This window comes from Mus pahari, chromosome 11 (assembly GCF_900095145.1).
Source record: "Mus pahari chromosome 11, PAHARI_EIJ_v1.1, whole genome shotgun sequence".
Taxonomy (NCBI): domain Eukaryota; kingdom Metazoa; phylum Chordata; class Mammalia; order Rodentia; family Muridae; genus Mus; species Mus pahari.
The window spans coordinates 24,431,259-24,454,684 of NC_034600.1; the positions used below are offsets into that span (position 1 = coordinate 24,431,259).

Here is a 23,426-nt window from a genome sequence, read left to right on the forward strand (position 1 = left end):
ACACACACACACACACACACACACACACACACACGCACGCACGTGCGCGCACACACACACACACTCACTCCTCCTTACACATAAATTAGGAAATAAATCTTTTTTTAAAAAAAAAAATAGTATACTCGGATATGTTCCTAGGTGTTTATTGTTTTGCTAATCTTTACAATTGACATAATTAAAAGATTAATTTATTAATTTTTAATTAATTTAAATTAAGTTGCTAGATTTTATATTTAGAATTGTCAGATCTTCAATGATAAGTCTGTTAACTTAAGAAGTAAAGTAAGGGTGCCTCTTGTCAGACAGGAGTAGGGGAAATTACGGCCTTGCTGCGTGCTGCGTGTGCACTATGCCCTGTGTCAGAACTGTCACCGCTGTCAGGAAATGGGCTTCAGGAGGGTGGTTCTGAGTGGTGACAAAACATAGGAAATAATTTATAAAAGAATATGACAGGGTTGCCTGAAATCTCAACTCCATCTTATTTATTTACCAAACTTTTAAAGTGTCTCCCTCAACTTTCCTGTCAAATTTGTATATAGAAAAGAAAGATATTGACAGCTTTATTGCAGTATGAAGGAATGAAGTAGAATAAATCCTTTGTGAATGTTAAGTAATAAAGCGCCTGCTTTGGTTTAGCTGAAAAGGATGAAACTAAAGAAATTTCATTTCCTGCTTTCTTAGAATTAGTGCAGAGCCTAGTGAGGAGGAGCGGAGCTGCTCATTCCTCCCCTGCCTGCGCCACGCAGGGTGCTGCTCGGTTGACCTTGAGCTCACTGTCCTCCTGACTCAACCTCTTGAGTGCTGGGACTGCCTGCAGTTACCACATTTATTCTGTTTAGTTACCTTTATTAACCCATCAGGATTTTGAAATTATATTTCAAATTATCTTTATAATTCATTATATTTTGATTAATTTCCTTATGAGTTGATTTCCTGCCAAAATAATTGTCTTTTTAAAAATTTAATTAAAATTTCAACTGCCATTTGATTATCACAAAGAATTCATTTTTATGAAATTCTGTGCTTGAAAAAATGTGTAACACTTTAAAACACTGTCTTACTCTTTCTTTTCCTCTCTCTCTCTCTTTTAAAGGAATCAGCAGGAGGAGATCTTCAGTCTCCTTTAACACCAGAAAGTATCAATGGGACAGACGATGAGAGAACACCCGATGTGACACAGAACTCAGAGCCAAGGGCTGAGCCAACTCAGAATGCATTGCCATTTTCACATAGGTACACATTCAATTCAGCAATCATGATTAAGTAAGGTGGATAAATATGGAAGTTCATTTGGTTTCAGAAACTCTTGAAGTTACAACTTTGAGTGAAAAATCTCAGGTCAGACTTCTTTATTATTTTTGGTTGCTCAAATTGACTGAATGAATATATTTCCATTATCTATGTGGAAAAAGGAGCATTGAGCTAATTATAGGAGAAATTTTTTCAATGGAGAAAACATAATTCCTTTCTATCTATATTTTAAAGATCCCTTTTGTTACCCCATTTTCTGTTTTTATATATGTTATGTAAGATTTATAACTTGTAATTAGAAACATAGGATTTCTACTCTGAAGGAAAGCTTTACCACAGGCCTACAGAGTTTTCTCAGAAGGCAGGGTACCAAGCATGGGCCTGCCAGCAGAAGGAAGGCTTGACTTCCTAATTCTGTATTCTAAACGATACATCATGTTCTGAATGCATTTTAAACATCAGTTATTGGCCATGGCACTATTGAAATTTTTTTTTTTAAAGCCCATCTACCTTAACACTAATTTTTACCCTTATTTAAATGCTTTTTACTAAATAGTTTTAGGTAAAATTAAGAAAATAGGGGTTTTTTTGACTGCACATTTTTTGGAAAAACCAACTTTTAGAAAATTATATTCTTTGACAGATTAAAAATTGCAAAGTGAGATATTTCAAACTCTCTTAAGTGAGTTTTTATTGTGATTGAACTGCGTTAATAGGGGCATAGGATTAGACATACTAGACCAGCACGGAGGGTTTTTCTTAGCAGGCTGTGGAACAAGGAAGTTAGGGATGATTCTTCAGAATATATGGGAACTTTGGAATGTAAGGACACGCTGCTGCTGATGCTAATAGTTCTATATAAGATGGCAGACATTTTGAAGACCGTTGTTCATGATTTTAGTTACTGTAGTGCAAGTGCTTTCTTTCTCTGCTATAAAGGTGCCGAGCACAAGAAACCCTTTATTTCCTCAGTCTGACTCCCATACATTTATATTCATTTAGTGAACATAGTCTTTTAACAAAAAAGACTGTAGTTCTTTGATAGCATTACAAAAATTACATTATTTAATTATAAAGAATATTATTTTAGGATAAAATTTTAAAATATTTTAACTGTAATGAGGACAGGAAATTTTCCTATCAAGTAGTAGTTTACATTTCCAATTAAAAGACTGAACTGCACTAAATGTTTATTATATACTTGGTTTAACACCAAATTTAGCCATCTGCACTGAATACTATGACATTTAGGAATAAGAATTTTTAAATTTAACATTTGAAGAAGCTACTTCTAGTTTATAACCTCAATGTTTCTAAATGTTTACTGTTTTGCTAATCCCATTGTATTAGTATTGCTTCCTTAGAATTGGTCCTCATCATGATTTTCCTCTATTCTTGAGTGTCTGGTAGGAATCACTTTTACCTTAAAGATACTGCTTCTGTGACTTGTTATGGAGGATTTGACAGTGTCCTAATAGAAAACCTAGATTAATTTAAGTTTATAATGATGGTAAAGGCATTTTACAATCATATAGTTTTTCTTATTATTTTAAGAATTTCTAGCTATAGTATTTTATGAAAGTATTCCTCAGAATTGATGTTTTATGATTCTGTATTCATTTACTTCCTTGACTGAAATAAAGATTTCCATGTGAGGTAGATTATTTACAACTACTGCAAAAATCCCTGATTGTCAAGGTAGAAGATCTCAGAGTTGGCGTAATTTAAGAATTCCCAAACTATAGTACTTTCAAATAGGTTTTCCATGCTTCTGAAAAAGAAGACAGTAAAGTTCAATGTAGCAAGTGTTTCAGTGTTAAGCGTTTATATGTGCATGCTGAATTATAATGTAAAGCATTACAGTATGGAAGCACATGCCTTTGGCTTATTGTAAGAAAACTAAATCTTTAAATCTAGTTTATGTGTCCTAGGTCCACTTGCTCACTAGTAATTACTTTAATTTGACAGCTCAGTTCTTCCAACCCTGCCCTAGTATGTATGTATGTGTGTGTATATATATATCATAATACACGTTATATGTACAGTATATATAGACATATATATACTATATATAAGCACACTATGTAAGTACCTATCTGGAAGGACCTATGTAGAATTGAGATTAGCATTTCATGAGTTAGAAACAGAAAGAACATTATAATTAATATTATTTAAGTCTAAAGTGCCCATATATTTAAATTGGATTTACTATTTTTTTCCTCTTGGCCAAGGAAGACAAAATTACTGCGTTTAGAGATTGCCTAGATTGTCACTTTGCCTTTTCTTCCTGAGTACTTGTTTTAACAAAAAAAGAGACTGGTTTAAGAAAAGGGGTTGGCTAGTATGTTCCTGCTTTGTTCAGTCTAATTTTACTGCTAAATAAGAGAGCAAAATCATTAGAGTATCTGTTTTAAAAGGAAACTGGGACAGTTACGATGGCCATACCCACGGCACCTAGTGAAAAGAGCAAACCCCAAACAGATAAAAAGTATAAGGGTAGTGACCCAGTCCGCCATGCTACCTGAGATGGCAGCTGCTGGTGCTCTCCCCGAGAGTCATACTTTATCCTATGTCTAGAATCAGTAATTAGTAAAGAAGCTATGACTTTTAGGCTTGACAATTTTAGTAATGTGGTTAAAGTCTATTCTGTACTTGTAAGATTTATTTTAAAATTATTTTGATTTAGGAATACAAGAAAGTTTTTTATTTTTAATTATAATTTTATTATAAGATTTTCAGATTGCACAGGCAGACTACAATAATAGACTCCCATGGAAATATCACTTCGGCCTTAACAGTCAGGGAAAAAGCATGGCCAATCTTACTTTATCAGTGCACTCACCTTGTTCTCTACAAATGCATTATTATTGCATGTTGAGATGCAACTGCAGGTCTTTGTACATGGTAGGTAGGTCCTGCACCAAGTGAGCCACACTCCCAGACTTACCATTTCGTTATTTTAATTTTATATTTTATGTGTATGGGTGTTTTGCATACAGGCATGTCTGTGCCTGGTGCTCACAAAAGCCAGAAGAGGGTGTCAGGTTCCCTAAAACTGGAGTTATAGATGGTTGTGAGCTACCATATGGGTGCTGGAAACTGAAGCTAAGTCCTCTACAGGAGTAACTAGTGCTCTTACCCACTGAGCCAACTCTCCACCCTACATTGTTTTATTTTTAAAGCAAATCCTACATACATATTTTCATCCACAATAATTTCTTAAAATTACCTTGAACTCTTGAGGAAACATATACTAAGCTAATTCAGTTTTTATCTTACCTAATTCCATGGCATACTGCCTTATCTTGAATCATTTACTACTTTCTTTGGTTTCTAAAAACTATACTGCTAAATTAAAATGTAAACATATGGGCTCATATATACTTTCAGTTAAGAGCTGTAGTACTGTTTTATGTCCGTGTCATAAACTATGCAATAATAGTCTAATCAGATGCGTTTCAAGGAATGATCACCCTTTGGTGTGCTTCTTTAAATGCGGTCAGAAGCTTAGGATGTGTAAAACAGGGCGACTGTGAGTGTAAATGTTTACTAATTTCTTTGAGAGGATATTATTAAATCTTTTCTAAATTGCTTTTTTCTTTAAAATTATTTTTAACTTAAATGATAATTACCTTTTGAGGTTGAACAGAAACTCATTAACAAACTAAAGTGACTTTTTAGGGTGTTCTTTGAGAGCATCGTCTTATATCTGGGGACTAAAAGGTTATTAGACCCTAATAGACTAACTTATATGTTTGTGTAGGAAAAAGGTTTTCTTTCTTGTTCAAGGTAATTGTTTGCTTCCTTGTGTCATTTGTGTAGAATTCTAGAAAGTGGTTGGATTTTTTAAAATAAGATTTAAGACAACCTAAATTCTCTTAGAAGTAGTTAGTTTTATATTGTTGTAATGTTATTGGAATGTGATCCTGAAATATATTATACTGAAAATTAAATTTTTTATTTTGTTAATTACAATCTTGGCTCTCAGAGATGCAGTATAATATTGATACATAGCTGCTATCATCTTTCTGAGAGTTCAGAACATATGGCAGCAGTTTGTGAAGTTATTTTTTACTGACAAATTTTGATGTTTGGCTACTGTAATGGAAAGTAGGCTTTCTCAAGCACTGACTGCATTTGGATTCTTCTAATGGTTTGGATAATACATTCTCAGGTGCTGCTGGACTTTATGCATTTTGGAGGTACTGCATGTATCTTCCACTGTTTGAGATTTTTCTGCGGCTTGTATGTTTGCAACAACTAATTAAAAGGTGTATGGAGAAATATTTTCTAGTATATTGATTTTTGCTGTATGATAGTATAATAATAAACACTTGGGTTGATTCACCCCATTTATATTTCTTATTCTAAGCTTCAGAAAGGCAGTAACTTGAAATTATATCTAGAGGTTTTGTATAATTTTTAAAATTAAATTTCCTTGGATATGGCAAAGTATACCAAAATGTACTTTTCATAAATTAAATACAGCTTATACTTATTTGCAGATACTACAAATTAAAAAAAAAGTGAGTGGTGTTAAGAGGTCTCAGTACTACCAGGTGTTTTTTTCATGCCTTCAGTCCCGGTGTTCCAGAGGCAGAGGAGAACAGACCTCTGGGAGCCCTCGGCAGCCAGGGTTACGTAGTGGGACCTTGTCTCAGAGAGGCCTAACTTACCACATGCCATGCACGCTTAGGCACAGTGTCTCCTTTCTTCTTAAGTAGTAAACAGAACTTAGGTTATAGTTATATGCTAAAGTAAAAATAATTACTGTATATAATTTTTATTTGGAATAAATCTATATCTGAGATTTAATTTCATTAGAAGAGATTTTTATCACTGATAAAATTATGGGTGAAAAACTATAAAATTTCAGCTCCCTTAACTGTTACAGTTGTGATTTTCTTATTGTCAAACATCAAAACTTATATTTTTCAGAATTAATATGAAAGCTAAGATAACTTGAGATCATGATTCAACAATTTAGAAATGCAGAATTTACTTTCCATAATTATAAAAAGGTGGCATTTTATAAGTGCTGCCTTGTTAATTTGCCTTTTAAATACTGATCTGCATTCTCTGCAAACTAAGAAGCAATTTATATTTTTTAAAATAATGTGCAACAAAGAATACAGTTTATTGACCAAGATTATTAAATAGTTTTCTGACTAGATATAACTAACTTTCTGTCTTAAATTCTTGAAAAACTGCTTTCATTTTTTTTCTTACGTCATCCAAGATTTTGTGGAAATGTTAAAATTTGATAAAGCCTTTTACTGATGTTATCACTCAGTGTAAGTTATTTATAAGAAAATTCTGTGAGATTCAGATATCTGTAAGCCAGTTCCAGTGTGGGTTAATCCCTTTCCCCGTGCATGCACAGCGGCTGTCAGGTCCTCTTACAGCTGTCTGGCTGGAGTTAGATATGTGGGAGCTGGCCATTGAGGAGACTGACCTAGAGTATGATCCCTTTCCTTGGAGGATGTTTAAAAATTCCCCTTTCACTTTCTGTCCTTAGCAAACCACTGTGTGGATTCAAGTGGAAAGAGGTGTGTGATCTGGACAGGTCTGCTCCAGCACACATGGAAAATGCTTTTTGTTTCTATTTGATTTCAGACCAAAGAGTATTAAGGGTTAAGGCCAAAATATAACAAATGTAGATAGAGGCAGGAAAGCCACATAAATAGATGAAAATTTGTGATATGAGTGCTGGTAAAGAATGATGTCTATGGTAAAGAATGTTCAAGAAGTGAAGTCAGGGATGCCATCTCATTGATTCATCTAATTTCTCATCTAGAGCTTTGAACCCAACCTCTGTAAAGGTCACATCAAAATAAATGACAGTGTGCTAAAGTGTGTTGGAAGTATGCCCCAGTGATGCCCTCCTAGTGGAGTGTAGAAGATGCAGCCATGACCACACTGGTGAAATGAGCATGCCAGCTGTGGTCATTACATCTATTTGTCATTTTTTTCATTCATAGTTTAACTTGTAGGCCAGTATGTTAATTTTCATGACTTTTGCTACATTGAAGTTTAAAATATTCGAATTTTGGAGATGAAGGAACTTTGGCCATTATGTGGTTTAGAAGCCACTGTAAGAAAGTGGAAACAGAGTCAGAGAATGTTCTACAATCTTATATAACTAGTGGCTGGGTTGCATCTGAGAGATATCTACAAGTCTAACCTGACCTAGGGAGATCCTATGTATAAACTGTAATAAAGCTTTTTTTCTGTGTCACTTTTCAAATACTCACAGGACCTCCTAACTTTACTATTGTTTAACATGTTTGCCTCTGAGTGTTAAACTTCTTATTTAGAAATTCCCAATTTGACTTGAATTTCTAGATCTCTCATACATTTCTATTTATTTTAGTTGCACAGTAAAAAGTTAATTTTTTTGAACAAACAAGTGACTTTTTCTGTTCCTGCTGTTAACTGAGATAATAGAACAAGGTACATCAAGTTGGTTCAACTTGTTCATTAACATAAACACACATTTAGTAGAATTAACAAAGATACATATTTGAAGAATAATCAGCTTAATGTCCTGATTCTAACAAAACCCATTTAGCTGTTAATATTCTCTTCTGTATTTTAATGACAGCTTTTTAGCAAAATAATTCATGTTAAACAATGTTTCATATGCTCTTTCATATTCACATATAAAAATGTACAATTCAGCAGTTTTAGTATATTCGTGTAATTATACAACCTTAACTACAGTGAATTTCCACCACTCTCTTGTCCCTTGTCCAAAATAAAAACAAACCTGTACCTATTAGTAATTTTCCCCTTTGCCCACATGCATTCTCTCTTCCATCTCCAACCCTGAACATTCATGGCTCTGTGACTTTGCCTGTTCTTTACATTTCCTGTATATGAGGTCATATAGTATACACTGGGTCATTTGTTCATTCTGTGGTAACACTTTAGAGGCATTGCCAGACTGTTGTGGAGAGCAGCTGCACCATTTTTCACGTCCATCACCAGAGTGTAAGGGTTCTAGTTTCTTTACTGTTTGTCTTCAACCCTTTTGCTGCTGGCATTGAGCCCAGAGCCCAAGTGTGCCGAGTAAGTATTCTACATGAGCAACACCCTTTCCCACACCTTGTTTATGACCACCATCCCCTTGGATCCATTTGTATTTTGTTGTGACTTTGATTTCCCTAATGGCGTCTTTTGATATGCCTGTGAGTCATTTGTATATCTTCAAATAAATGGCCACTCAAATCCTTTACCTGTTTTTCAATTGACCCATATCATATGCATGATTTTCAAATAGTTTTGCTAATTCGGTAGGTTGTTTCTTTTGGATGTTATGCTTTTCAGTACAAACATTTTAACATTTCTTTATTTCTGATTTATTTATATGCTTTTCTTTAGTTGCTTGGTTTTTTTAAAAACCATATATTAAGAAGTCACTGACTAGTCTGAGGTCGTAAGATTTACTACACTTTTATTTTCTTCTGAGTTTCAGCTCTTCAGTTTCCATCTCTGATCCAGTTTTTGCATGTGATATGAGGTAGAGGCTTCCCTTCATTCTTTTCTCTGGGATTATCTAGTTTTCCCTTCCTTTTTTTTTTTTTTTTCTTTTAAAGATTTGTTTATTTATTATATGTAGGTACACTGTAGCTGTCTTCAGACACACCAGAAGAGGCCATCAGATCCCATTACAGATGGATGTGAGCCACCATGTGGTTGCTAGGAATTGAACTCAGGACCTCCGGAAGAGCAATCAGTGCTCTTAACCCCTTCCCCACACCCTGTTTTATTTTTTTAAGGCCATTCTTTCTCCATTGAAATATCTTGGCATTCTGAACAAAAACTGTAAAAATGGAGCTTTATTTCTGAACTCTCAGTTCTGGCCCAGTAATGAGTTCTATTCTAACACCAGTACTATATTGCCTTCATTATTTTAACTTCGGATTAATATTTAAAATTGGAAAGTATGATTTGTATGACCTTGGTTTTTTTTTTTTAAGATTGAGTCTTGAGTCCCTACAACTTCTAAGCAAAGTTTATTCTATAGAAATTCCTTCTAAAATCCTATAGAGAAGCTATTGGTATTCTGATAAACATTAATTAAAATTAATCTTAATTTTAATAGTTTTAAAGCAGATTCCTCAGGATTTTCTATAGATAAAATAACGTTTTCTGCCAACGGATGCAGCTTTACTTTATTACAGTTTCATCTAGATGCCTCGTATTTCATTTCCCTACTAGTACTAGCTAGTGCAGTATTGATCATCATGTGAGAAGAATAGAGGCCCTTATCTCATTTCTGATGTTAGTCTTTCATCAGATATAAGCTGTACAATTTTTGTGTATCTTTAGCAGGATAAACAAGTTCCCCTGTATTCCTAGATTTTTAACATTTTTTCCATCATACTAATTCCTTTTAATGATTTCTTTTTTTACACTCCAACAATGTGACAGTTTTAATATCTGTACATTGGCAAGGGCAGTAATATTCATGGATTATTTCAAGAGAAAAAAGAAACTTGATAGGAAAAATTCTTATAAAAATACTACTATTTTTAAAGAACACAACACTGGGTCTCAGTTTTGCTGCATTCAAATATAAAGATTTTCTGTCTTTTTTTCTCTATCATGTAGGAAGCAGTTCTTATATAGAGGATATGAATAGAGCCCACTTGCTACCTGTTTTTTTAAGATATATTATTGTTTTGAAGATTAAAGTTAATCATTTCAGATAATTGATTTCTAGATAATTGTTCTACAGATGACTTTTTCTTACTGTACTATAGAAATGTCAACTGATTATTTTAAATGATCATCTATATATGATCTGGTTTGTTTGTTTATTTTGGACAGTCTTCCGCCTGGTTTGCATGGAGGGATTGTGTTTTTAGACACAGGCATTTTTAGTGTTTAGTAAACTTCTTCATTCGTCTTCAAACAATGCAGGAATGCTATGATAATCTCATAGGACATTTTTAAAGCTTTGTACGCATAGTGGGATAGAAAGTCCTAAAGAAGTTAGTGTTAAAATTCTTTTTACCCCAATGTACCTGAGACACCAAGGGGGGCTGGGGATTGTTTTAATTTTCAATAATAAAAGTAGTCTATGATAGTCTTGAACTGCAACCTTAGACATAGTTTTGCAAAATGCTTTTTTAATCCAGGGCACAACTTTGGTCTCTATAATGTGAGGTTAATATATTTGTAGAAAAAATATTTGATCCTGATAAAATATTTATATAACATTTTTATAACTAATTTTTTTCTAAGGTATAATTATTTGCAAGCTAAGTTACTATAAGAGACCACCTAAGGACTTTCATGCTCTATAAAATAAAGTATTCCCCCATCCAATACAGAGAATGAATAGTAATAATTTGTTAAATTATTTAATGAAGCAGGTTATGTGTATTGTCTAATTCCAAGTACACTGCTATTGCTTACCCCTTGCTTTGCTTTGCTTTGCTTTGCTTTGCTTTGCTTTGCTTTGCTTTGCTTTTCTTGTTTTGTTTGAGATGGGCTTTGGCTATGTAGCCCAGCCCGGCCTTGAATTTTCTTCTTGTCTTAGCCTTCCAAGTGCTTGCGTTGCAAGTGTTTGCCACCACACCTATCTGGTAGTCCTATGTCTTAAAAGACACATTAATGTTCTGTCACTATTACATGTGGCCACAAAGTTTTAGGTTCCATGACAAAGAGAAAGAAAGATTCTTAATGGGATTTTAGAAACTTTACCACATGCTGGACCTGCTAGTAGTCAAGTCCTGAACTCATACTGGACAGAGTAGCGTAATTGAGATTTGCTGGAGAACGATATATTGGACAGTAAGAAATAAATACAAACGTCACATTTCTAAATAGACTCCTACTCTTTCCCCCAACTACCGCTTCTTAGACCATTCTACCTGAACATTTTTTCTTTGTACGGAAAGCTGGACTCTTTACTCCCTTGCACCCTGATACTTATTGGATAGTGAGTTTTTTCAAGTTGTCGTTGTTGTTTTTTAAATCAGTTCTTCAAGATGGATTTATTTTTTCCTTACTGTGAAGACAGCCAATTCTCTTTGCTGGAGAACTCTGGTCTTGGTTATTTTTGAAATTAGTGAAGTCACCATTTCCCTTGGAAGAAGAGGATCTGTAGTTTATTCTAATTGAAAAGATACAAATGACCTGGAAGGAACATGACAGTTTAAAAAGAGCAACTCATGTCACACAGTTTTAACATTGAAGAATGAAAAGAAGGTAGTTCTTTTTAAAGAAGACACCTGCTTGACTTCTGTGTGAGAAGAGCGACTAAACTAGAGCCATCTAGAGAACGAAGAGATGGGCTTGGGAAGGTTCGTGTTTTTGAACTTTGGAAAATGTCATGGTCCCTGCTTCACTACTGTCCAGAAGACTGAAAAGCCCTTGATGAAGGGGGGAAAGATGTGTCGAAAATCAGAGTAACTCCGTGATGAAGAAAGTAAAAAACAAGTGGCTGGTTTTCTTGGACTTCTTAATAGAACTGGTTCATGGATTTTATTTCTTTTGAAATGTAACAAAATAGCAACTTTTTTTCTATGTAATCTTGGCACATGTAACATTGCTCAAGTCCATGTATTGTCACCAATCTACCTCCCTACCTCACAGGGATGTTGTGAGGCACATTTTAATGGTTCCCACAAATGTCTCAATACTAATTTGTGCTTGGCTCTTTGTTTATAGTATCCATGTATTTTCAAAATTATGTCTTTGATTGAATATTAGGTAATATTTTTTAAATGGAAGATAATGGCATTGTATTTGGTTCATTAGTGAGCATCCTTGTATAAAGAATAATTTGGCTTCATGAGATATTAAATTGATTCTTTTACAATTGAGCCTTTCTATAATAATAATAAAAGCTATAGTAAAAATGTCTGGGTTTTCCTTTTATTTAGATGGTATTACTATTCAAATAAAGATTTGATGAATATTTCATAATATATAGAAAGAAAATTCATATCTACTGAATCAGGGGAAATCAAGAAATGAAGAATTCGAGATTACTCAATAATTATAAATAAATAAAATTCTTTCCTATATGACTATATCGTTGAACTATTTATTTTATGATTTACCTATGTTCTGTTTAAAAAGGAAAGCACACTTAGCTCCAGGACAGTGACTTTCACCCTCTGGGCTGTGACCCCTTGGGGGTCGTCATCTAAGACCATCAAAAAACACAAGATACAGTAAGATTCATTAAAAAAGGGTTCATAGAAGCAGCAAAAATACATTTACAAAATAGCAATGAAAGTAATTTCATGGTTGGGATCATCACAGCATGAGGAACTGAATTAAAGGGTTGTAGTGTTAGGAAGGTTGAGAACCACTGCTCTAGGCGAAGAGTATTGACAGTGGTGTCCTTGGTTGGTTGGTTGGTTCTGCAGTGCTGGGGAGGAGGAGCCCAGAGGACCACATGTACTAGGCAGCCACTCTTAACACATAAACCATAATACCTTTTGATAAGCTTTACAAACGTCACTAGAAACCTACTCCCTACTGTCCTATAGTATCACCATAAGCCACTCAAAGGAGAAATATGTGGGAATGGGAACTGCTGACTCAGTTTAGAGAAAGAACTTACTTAAATCAGTTCCCATCCCTCCTGTTCCATTCTTTCCCCTAACCCATGTGTGTGTGTGTGTATGTGTGTGTGCATGTATGTTTCTTTGTTTGCTTTTGTTTTTGCAGTGCTGAGAATCAAACCTAGGATATTTACAAGTTAAACAAGCTTGTGACCAGTGAGCTTTATCCACAACCTGATTTGCTCATTTAATAGTTTTATGATCTGCAGTTATTTAAACATTTTATGTATATCATTAGATGTATATTTGGGAATTTTGATCTCTTGGTAAAAAATTATGTAAACAGTGAGTTGTGTAGTAAATTTGAAAACAATCATAAAATCACTGATAAAACTTTATGTATAAGAATTAATAAAATAAAGCTTACAGAGTTAATCTCGAACCTCACTTTTTATATACCAAAAATGTAATTTTAATTTTAAGAAGCCAGTTATTGCTTAAAATACTTATTACATAATACATCTAATAAGGTATATGCTTACTTTTCTAGCTGATATATTATAGAAACAAATATTAAAGTTAATGAACATGCTTTGGAAATAATGTAGACATACAGTAGTACCATAGTAGTGTTAATTTGTCTAATATTTAAAACAGTGCTTTCTTCCATCAATTTTATTACAGGAATAATTTATAGGCTGCATCTTGTATCTAACTCAGGAAGCAATCAATTTCTTGGGAAAAATCTGAATTCAGATTGAATGTTCTTGATTTTGGCATGTCAAATAGAATATGATTCTTGAATATGAAATGCTTCAAAATCTGAAACCTTTTTGTAAGTGCCAGTAGGATGCCACAAATGGGAAATGATGTATCTGGTCACGTGTTGTAGCTCATCGACTGCACTCAAGTGGACCAAAAATACTATATAAAATTATCTTCAGACTATGTTTGTAAGATATATATAAAACGTAAAGCGAGTATGTAAGGCATTTTAGATAAGGGATACTTTAATCTGTAATGCAGTGGTTCTGCCCCCATTTTGGTCTGTAAAAATACAGAATGTTCTTAACCATGTCAAAAATGTCAGGATTGTATGCTTAGGTTCTCCAGGCTTGGCCACCGCTGCTGTTCACTTAAGCAAATGGTTTTGTCTCTGGGCCACAGTTTTCATCTGTTTGGTAGAAGAGAAAAGGTAGCATATGATTTCTAAGCAAGCTTGACTTGGTTTTCTTAATATGAGCCTGCCTTTAGTCAAGAAATAAGTAATATATCCTCTCACTGTCTTCTGTGGCTGTACCTGAGAGTCAGCACTGGCTTTATCATTGTTAAGACAGTAATTGTACTGTGCTATATAAAGAAACACATTACATACAGCAAATTAGCTAGCTCTGCCTTTAAATATTACGTTAGGAAAAAGTAGTATTTTATGCTTTGGCACAATGTGCATACATAATTGAAATTATTTAAATCCTCCCAGATAGTACTACAGATTCAAAATGTGTGACATATCAGATACTATTCAACAGTAGACTCTTGTAAAGTTAAAGCACTAGCCTAAGGTATGGGATAAAATCATAAGCTCATGGAATGCATTATTATAATGAGATAAGTTTTAGAAACATTGCTATTTGGTAACTAAACTTAAAGATGGAGACAGGTTGTTAAAAAGTTTATGTTGAATTAAATTTATACTTGAACATTTGGACTTTAGCAGCATTACTAATAATTAGGCTAGGAATTCAGTTCAGTGAAGTCCTAAGTAGGGGTTAAATCCTATACACATGCACAGAGGCATGCAGGCACAAATAAATGGCAAGCTGAGAATAAATATGCTCTGAAAAGTGGCTGTTTTTTAACATCATTGTACTAACCTATGGGAAATGATGACAGCAGATGAGTAAGTGTTTTGGGGGCAAGCAGGATGTAAATATTCAATGAGTGATACACTACTATGTTTGGAAATTTAGTATAGACATCTAGTACCCTAAATAGTGCTAATTGATACTGTCCATGTGAGTCACACCTGTCTGCCCAGCCAGCTTTATACTAATTCATAAATGTAAAGCATTTTAACCAAGGAACAACAGAGACCACCGTCGCATTTAATTCTCTGAAATTAAATAATATCAAATGAAATGCCATCTTTGTTGGTTTTTTCATTTTCCTGGGGAGATATTTGATAATGGTTCATTTATTCATGAATGTTAGTTCTAAAGTCTGAATGCCAGATGTATGCAATATTCTTAGTTCCTGTAAAGACTAAGTGGATGGGGTGTATAGAAATCTACTCATTAAAGAGTAGCCAGGTTTGTATTTATCCTGTATTTTTATAAATTTTTATTTTGCCTCATAGGAAATAGAACAGACACAATTACCCATTTTTTTACAGAGGAAAAAAATTTGAAAAATGGGAATGTTAGGGGTTTAAAGATTCTTTTTTTTATTTTTAGAAATTTTCATTCATATATAAATACATCTTTGTGATGTCCACCCCCTTCACATCCTCATTGATCATCTTCCCAGTACATGCTGCTCCTACCTTTTTTATTTTTTACAACCCACTGAGCCCAGTTCATACAGTCCCATGAGCATGGGTTAGGGCTATCGAGAAGAATGTCGGCAGCCTACCAGTCACTGTACCTTGGTTAGGAAATTTTTACAAATCTGTACGAGTCAGAATTAGAACTTGACTAAGCTTCTCTGTCTCTGCTTAATCTTTTCTTTGGTCTGTTGGAAAGAAATTGTAAGTCTCTAAAGGAAAGCAGACTTCAAAAATAGTGATTAACAGAATTTAGCCATTATTTCACACAAAAAAATGTTAGAATTGCCTAAAAAGTAGCAGTTGAAATATAGTGAGTACTGAGTCTGTATATATGTAATCATTTGAGGACATAATAGGCATTTAGATAGAGCCCACGTGGTCATGCTCATCCATTCATTTATTCTTAGCAGTTAATGTGCTTGATCCTGTTTACCTCCATCCTCTTTTCCCTCCCCAGTCTCTCTGGAGCCCTTCTTCCCAAACTTTCCCCAGTGCATTCAGGCTCCCCCACTCCCTAGCCAGCAGAGCTTAAGCGTTGCTTGCATATGCATGGGTGTAGTGTTACTTACTAGATCATGGGAAACTTAACCTGTGGCTATACCCCTGTAGAAAAATGGATTGTCCTTCCCTCAGCCATTCAGTCCTCAGCTAAGGGTGAGGCTCAGAAGTCTCTCCCCCACCCATCCTGGAGTGTTGACAGGCTTCCTTCTGTACAGACAACCATAACTGCTCTTGATAAGGCCATGGCCGTGCCATGTTCAGAAGTCATCTTACAATCCTCTCCCCATCTTCTGTCTCTACAATTGTTTTTATTCCCCCCTTGCTAAAGTTACCTGAAGCTTGGGGCAGGGGTGGACTGGGGGGCGTTGAAAAGAGGCCCTCTTTAGAGCAGATATACGAGTTCCTGCCTTAGTCACTGCCCCCTGCAAAACAGAACAAAACTTCCAAGGTTGAACATCATTGATCTATAGGTTCAAAAAAATACTTTAGAAAACAGTTTGACATTGTGTGTAATTGACATGAATCTTAAAGACCAGTGCATATGCTTATGTGTTTGTAGTCTCAATTATCTGTTTATATTTTCATAGTACTATTAGGGGAACTTTGAATAATTTACATGAGTGTAGGCCACAGTAAATTTGTCCTTGTATGTGATTTCTTTGTTCTGTAACTAGGTAATGTAGAAGTAAGACTACATTCTGTATATTTACCAAGTAGCTAGCTGTCAGTCATAGCACTGCTTAGAGCTAAGCAGTCCATTTCTGAAATCATCATAGGATCGGCACACATTGACACACATGCTGTTTGATTTCTCAGATTCTCATGTAAGCAATATTGCAAACCAAGAGCATCTAGAGAGACATTCTAAGAAGTTGAATCTTCCAACATCGCTTTAAAAGAATTTTGTAAAATGAGCATATCCAGAGGTTAGGGTACCTGGAAGGCACAGTTGTCTCTGTGGTATTTAATATATGCGTGTATTGCATATATAATCACATGCACTGAAAATCACTTAACAAGTGATGAGTGTAAAGTCACCATCCACACCACTTACCTGGTCTACGCCTCATGCAGCACCTAAGAGCTCATACACCTTTATAGATGCTTGATACATGACTTCTAACAGATGGGCTGACTAGTAGATACTGCCAGAAAGGCCTTTTATGCTGGGCTTGACCCGTGTGTAATTTTTGTAGGTTTAAGATGGCTTTGCTCTCGTCTTCAGATCATAGAAATAACATCTGGAAAGACGGAAGAAAAATTTGGAACAAGCTTTAAGAATAAAGAATAGGAAGAAAGATGTATTTTTTAGTTTTCTATCCTCTTAAGTCTTTTGAAGACCATTGCCAGTTTATTTATCTTTGAATCTCACTGTCTGGTATGGTGTTTGACATGTTGTAGAGGCATCATACACATTGAATCAGGTGACTGGTTACTTTTTCTATATTAGATATTTTTTTCCTTTCTGTTGTTAAGGCAGAAATTCCTTGAGGATGCTGAAAATATTAGAAAATACTATTGACTTACTACATTTAATACATTGATTGCTTGAATTAAGTTTGTGAAATATATAAACTGGTAGGCTTGCTATTTAGTAATTAGTCTTTCTGTGACCATGGCGCTCAAATACATACTGAGAAGTTACAGTTATCTGAATTGTGAATACATTAGTTTTAACCCTTGCCACACCAGTAGGAGTTGCAGTTTGTAGTAGGTAGTGTTGTTGCCACTTTAAAAAAAGGAGAGCTTGCAGAGCAGAGTGTAAAACATTTATCCAGAGCCATCCTGGAAACTGCAAACAGAAACTTCAGTTTCAGTCCATCTTTTTAACTGAATTATAGATGCTGAGAAAATGTTCTTCAAAGGATAAATGCATTCATTTTCCTTTGGTTTTCAGGCACAGAATAATATAACCTATTGAAGTAATAATTTTTATTTTCCTCCCATACTTTATTATTATTATTATTATTATCTTTATTTACATTTCAAATGCTATCCCGAAAGTTCCCTATACCCCCCCCCGCCCCTGCTCCCCTACCCACCCACTCCCACTACTTGGCCCAGGCCTTCCCTTGTGATGGGTCATATAAAATTTGCAAGACCACCTCCCATCCTTTTTTTAAATTTACAAGTTTAAGTCTAAGTTAGTGTATAATGTCGCCTTGCATTGCCATTATCAAAGTGTGGGACCGGGAAGGGGGAGAGAGAGGGGAGGGAAGGAAGGGCGGTTATTTGGCCGTAGTAAGTACTTTTGTCATGGCTGTGTTAAAACAACTGAAAGAAATGAGAAAAGGCAAAGCATTTGTTTTCCCTCACCATTGGAAAGGGTGCAGTCTATCAAGGCAGGGAAGGCATAGCTGTAGCAGTGGCTCAGATGAGTGTAGTGAAAAACCTAGTGCCACCTGTGACATCACAGCAGTCAGGAATCAGAAGCCCGGGCTCCAAGCCTGGCTCGAACCCTCAGTGTGCCCCTTCCCAGCAGTCTACTGTCTCCACTTTTTGTCCTCTTAAAGGTTCCCAATGCAGAAACTCCAGGTGGAGACCATTTATTTAAATACATGAGCCCATTGGTAGCAGTGTGAGTTCAAACCATAATATTCCATAACTGGCTCCAGGCCATCTCCTAATACAGAATGCATTCAGTTCAACTTCTATACTTTCACAGTTCCAGCCCTGCAAAATTCCACAGTCTCTGCTGAAACTTAAGGCAGACTCTTAGCCCCTGAAGAATGAAAAACACATTTCCTGCTAGGAATATGCAGTGGCATAGAGTAAACATTCCTATTCTAAAAAGGGAAAATGGGGCATACCCAGTAAGATGGGAAACCAGCAGGGCAAACACCAAACCCTGCAGCTCCTCATCAAACAAGTGCCACTCCTGGTAATGGCGTCTTGGCTCGCAGCAGGCTTTGCGGTATGTTCTTTCCTTCTGAGCTGCAAATCTTAAATATAGATCCTAAGTGAATCAAATTTCTTTAGAGATTTCAAATTTTTTTCATATAAAACTGAAAAGACAAAATGCATAAATGCTCAAATTTTGTCAAATTGTCAGACAGTTGTAACTTGCTAAAACTTTGTGAAGAGTCTATAAAGTCCAATACCATTTCGCACTGCTAAGGTTTTGTGTGGCTATGCTGTTAGTACTGTTAGTAAGTCCACTCATTTTAGATGTCTCTGCTTGTACTTCTTTATTCGCTTTTATAGAAATGTATCTGAAGGTGTAATTTTACTCTTAAATGCTTCCGTGGTGTGGAGTCAGCAACAGAGTACCTACCCAGTTCACATGACGCCCTGGGGCTTAGTCCCCAGCATACTGAAGATGAACAGCTTTAAATACATGAGGTTTTGAAGAAAGAACATGGCAGCTAGACTTTCATATCTACATTTACATAATTTCACCTAATGTTTTCTACAAATCAGTAATAATTACAGAGATACAGTCTATCTGGTTGAAAAATAAGTCATCAGTTATAAATACAAACACTAAGGCATTTATTCCAACAGGCTGTTTGTGTGGGTGAATATATGACGGGAGCTTCTCATAGGCTTGGACAATGTGTTTCTGGTGCTTCGTGAAAGATGTTAACCAAACCCTGAATTGTGTTTAATAGTAAGTTCCTGGTTTCATCACAGCCCTCGCTTGTCCATAGAAAGCAACCTAGAGAATATTGATAGAAGTAAAATAGTACTCTGGGCTGTCTGCGTGCACGTGTATTAGAACTGCCTACTTCCATGTAAATACCAGCACATGCAGTCCATTTCCACAGTGTAAGCCTCCAGACTATTGAAGAACTTCATCCCAAAGGCTGAAGTGATAGCACAGGTTAAAAGCACTGACTGCTCTTCCCAAGGACCCAGCTTCAGTTCTCAGCACCCACATGACAGCTCTAAGGTAGTGCTCTCGAATTCCAGTTTCCAAGGGATCCAGTGCCATCTTCTGGCTGTCTGGACAACAGGTACAAGACCTACATGCAAGCAAAAGACCTATAACACAATTTCAAAAGAAAAAAAGAATTTCAGCCTAGCTTTGGTATTTTTATTTGTGACTGGCATATTCAGGTCTCACTAAATTTTACTAACCCACATTCTAAACTCATTGGAATGTAGATTTTCAATGATTTCTGCGTGGCATTCATCCTCAGCACCCTGTCATGTGACCGCATACAGCCAATTATAGGTTATCTTGGGCAGTGAAGCAAAGTGACCATGTGAAAAAGATAAGTTATAGCTTGGTGAGAGAAACTGTAAAGTAGGCACCCAGTACAAGTCCCTAGTCCTTCAGTGTACCTGGAAATTAGTTCTCATAGCCTTTGTATGTGGATAGTTTGTGTTAGTTCAAAATCAAATTCATGTCAATGAAATTTAGTTGTAATATGATGATGTCACATGAAATATTCTTTCAAAAGGTAAGCACAGTGATGCACACCTTTAATCCCAGCACTTAGAATGCAGAATATTTGGATCTCTAAGTTTGAGGTCACACTATGCTAATACGAGTACTATATCAGCCAGGACCACACAGTAAGACCCTGTCTCAAAAACAGACAAACAACAGAAGTTCTTTAAAGAGCCTCAGATTGCTAAGAGGATTGTTCTGATCAAGGAAGGCAGTCTTCATGGTGTGAATGCTCAAGTTTGTCACTGTTACTGGAAGAACAACAAAGAACATTTTCATTGGCCCATTTCAGTTGTGTCATTAGCCTACAGTTGAGATATTGATTCTTGCTCAGCTAACTAACTAGTGTGACTCCATCCCTTTGGCAAGTAAGTGGGCTTTTTGGGTTACAGGTGCCTTTGCCACCATCCAGGCTGATCAGGAAGGCTTGAGAAGATAAAGTGAAACCTCCCTTAACAATAGCAGTAGGTAATGAACTAAGCAGTTATTCATTCTCTGCCCTCTCCTCATGAGGTTATTTGCATAGAGCCTTGGATCGGTGCCCTTACCTTTGCATATTATTTACATAGCTTAAGTATGCACTAACGGAGTTGGAGATAATGTGTCTTAAATGACAACGGAAACAAACATTTGTTCATGCCATCATCACTGAAGCATTAGTTTTGTCTTTTGATTAAAACCTCTTCAAAAACAAAATTAAGCTGTAAAGTTTTCAGAATCTGAATACCAAATAATGGCCGTTTAAAATACTGATTACTCCTAGTGTCTAAAAGATGAAAAGTTTTCATGGCAAAATATTATTAAAATAATCCATTTTCTTCCAACCAATTATGATTCTGGCAAAAATCTCTGTTAACGCTGTCTTTTCAATTCTGCTAGTTCCTACAGTGATTTCTGTTTCTCATTTTTCACCAACTACTTAATAACACACCAAACAGTTTTTACAGTAAATTTTCCTTAAGTGACCATCTTTGGAAGAAAATGTATTTTCAAGTCCTTTGAAAGCTAAATCAGCATATAGGTAGAATATTTATCTTGACCAGGTCATGATTACAGTGTTAGGATCTAGCAAATGACAGGACAGTTTTGAATTTAGTTGACCTCAGTTTTTGAAAAAACAGATTCATAAGTCTTGAAAGAAGTATCACTTTTCACCTTGTAAGGAAAGCTCACGTCACGAGGACCTCCTCAGTAGGGAATGCTGAGCTCACATCACGAGGACCTCCTCAGTAGGGAATGCTGGGGAAAGGTTTCTAACAGAAGCCTAGTAAGTGGGTAGTTGTTTTGTTGTTGTTTGTCTGCTTTTAAAAGGGAAATCAACATAAATACAGGTGTCTATTAGTATAATAGATTTGTGATTTGTAGTATCAACTTGGGCCAGATCTTTCATAGTTTTCATTCGCTACACTTATCAATGACTCTCGGGAGCAGCTACCCTCTTTTGGATGGGCCCTAATCCTGTAAATTTACTGATACAGGGAAACTATTTCAATGTTTAGGTATTTAAAATACCTATTTGAAAATTGAGTCTTTTATAAATAAACATAATTGAGTAGGAATTTAGTGTCCACATCTGGTTTCTTACCAAAAAAAAAAAAAAAAAAAAAAAGGCTATTGTAAATTTTTAGTAGGACTCTCTGTGGGCTTTAACACCTGATGTTAGGAGCCCCCAAGACTGGAAAGTGGCCATAAAATTGTGACTTCTTGTGGTCCTTCAGCTGTATGTTTTTCCTCACCATAACTACATTAGGACAGAAAACAGCAACCACAGGAGGCCAGTGGCACACATCTGTAGTATACCTTTAAAGTAAGATATACTCATCTATGTGGAAACATTTACACTACACAGAATACAGTTATCAGATCCAGGGCATTTCAGAGCCATTGTGACTCTCTCCATCTTTGTGAGTACAAATGGAGCAAGAACTAGATGTTTTTTCTCTATCCAGAGTCTAATAGGAAGCTGCAGCAGCAGTGCTGAATGCTTCATGAGCTGAACCCAGTACAGTTCAGGCCCAATGTGTCTCCTTCGCTGACAGACACCAGCCTCCGGCAGCGGCATTCCCACTGTAACTTGTGTTTACTCATTTTTCTACTTGCTCATTAACTTGCAGGTTTGGTTGAGATCTGTATCAGAGGTTTAGACTTGTCATCAATACCATATCTACAACACCAAGGAAATAAGCTTAAATAGTTCAGTGAGTTCCTGATATTGATTTGACTTGAGTTACATCTATTTCAGTTATTTACATCACTGACCAAAAAGAGCCCCTTTAAAATATTTAACATTAAGTCTCCAGCTTTTTCTTAGCTTACTGAGCTGCTTTTAAGGCTCTTTATTGCTTATTCATATGGGGAAGGCCCTAATATTTGAGCACTCATTACATATTTCATGCAGGCTATAAAGATAGTTATTATTCCTGTTAGAGATGAAACTTAAGCTAAGTGGATAACCCAAGACCCCATACCTAACTCATGTTGGAGCCATCCAACTTCCAAGCCTGTGCTTTAACACTTGTTTCAACAGTCAGTTCTTACTTAATGTGCATGCTCTTCACAGTTCAGAAGTATGTATAGAATGGCAGAAAGGCCTTCTTGTACATTTGGAAGTAACTTCATTAATTTTATAACTTTCTTAAAAGCGGTGATTTTTTACTTTCCTGATAGGAGCTAGGTAAATTTAGTATTTTAGATGATTTCTAAAATGTTGTCGATTATAAAACATATACTGCATTACACCAGGGAAAATTATTATAAACTATGGTAGTTCTTTTAGACAAAGACCTTAATACAGGCTACTTTTGTTAAAATTGTGCCTGTGGTATGGGAGAGTTCATGTACATGTGTACATATAGAGACCAAACATTTACATTATTTGCCTTATTTTGTTTTCTAGCTACATTTTTGACAGGATTTTTCACTGAATCAGGAAACAGGCAGCTAGACTATCTGGACAAGGAGCCCCACTCCCACCCCACCTGCCTCCCTACTTCAGGGATTGCAGGCATGCACAGCTGTACACAGCTATGTACATTGCTGCTAGGAATCCAGTTTCAAGTCCTCATGCCAACACTGAGCAATATCCCCAGCCTATACGGGCAGATTACTTTTCTACCTGCCTGAGGTATACTAACTGATTTAAAGAGTTCTTAAGACTTCATTTAAGAGCCGGGCGTGGTGGCGCACGCCTTTAATCCCAGCA

General features: G+C 35.7%; 1 protein-coding gene across 6 annotated transcripts in view; it reads left to right on the forward strand.

Annotated features, from left to right (window-relative positions):
- Positions 1–23,426, forward strand: part of Homer1 (homer scaffold protein 1) — a 105,776-nt gene that overhangs the window by 54,503 nt on the left and 27,847 nt on the right. For 5 of the 6 annotated variants that reach the window (XR_003844809.1, XR_003844810.1, XM_021208237.2 and 2 more), the window contains exon 5: positions 1,097–1,236. Coding sequence is in view for 4 of the 6 variants with exons in the window: in XM_021208237.2 (XP_021063896.1) it covers positions 1,097–1,236 (140 nt within the window). In the remaining 2 variants the exon portion in view is untranslated. Of the gene's footprint in view, positions 1–1,096; positions 1,237–19,032; positions 19,214–23,426 lie in introns of those variants that run through there. The other variant, XM_029544113.1, reaches the window with a different exon arrangement.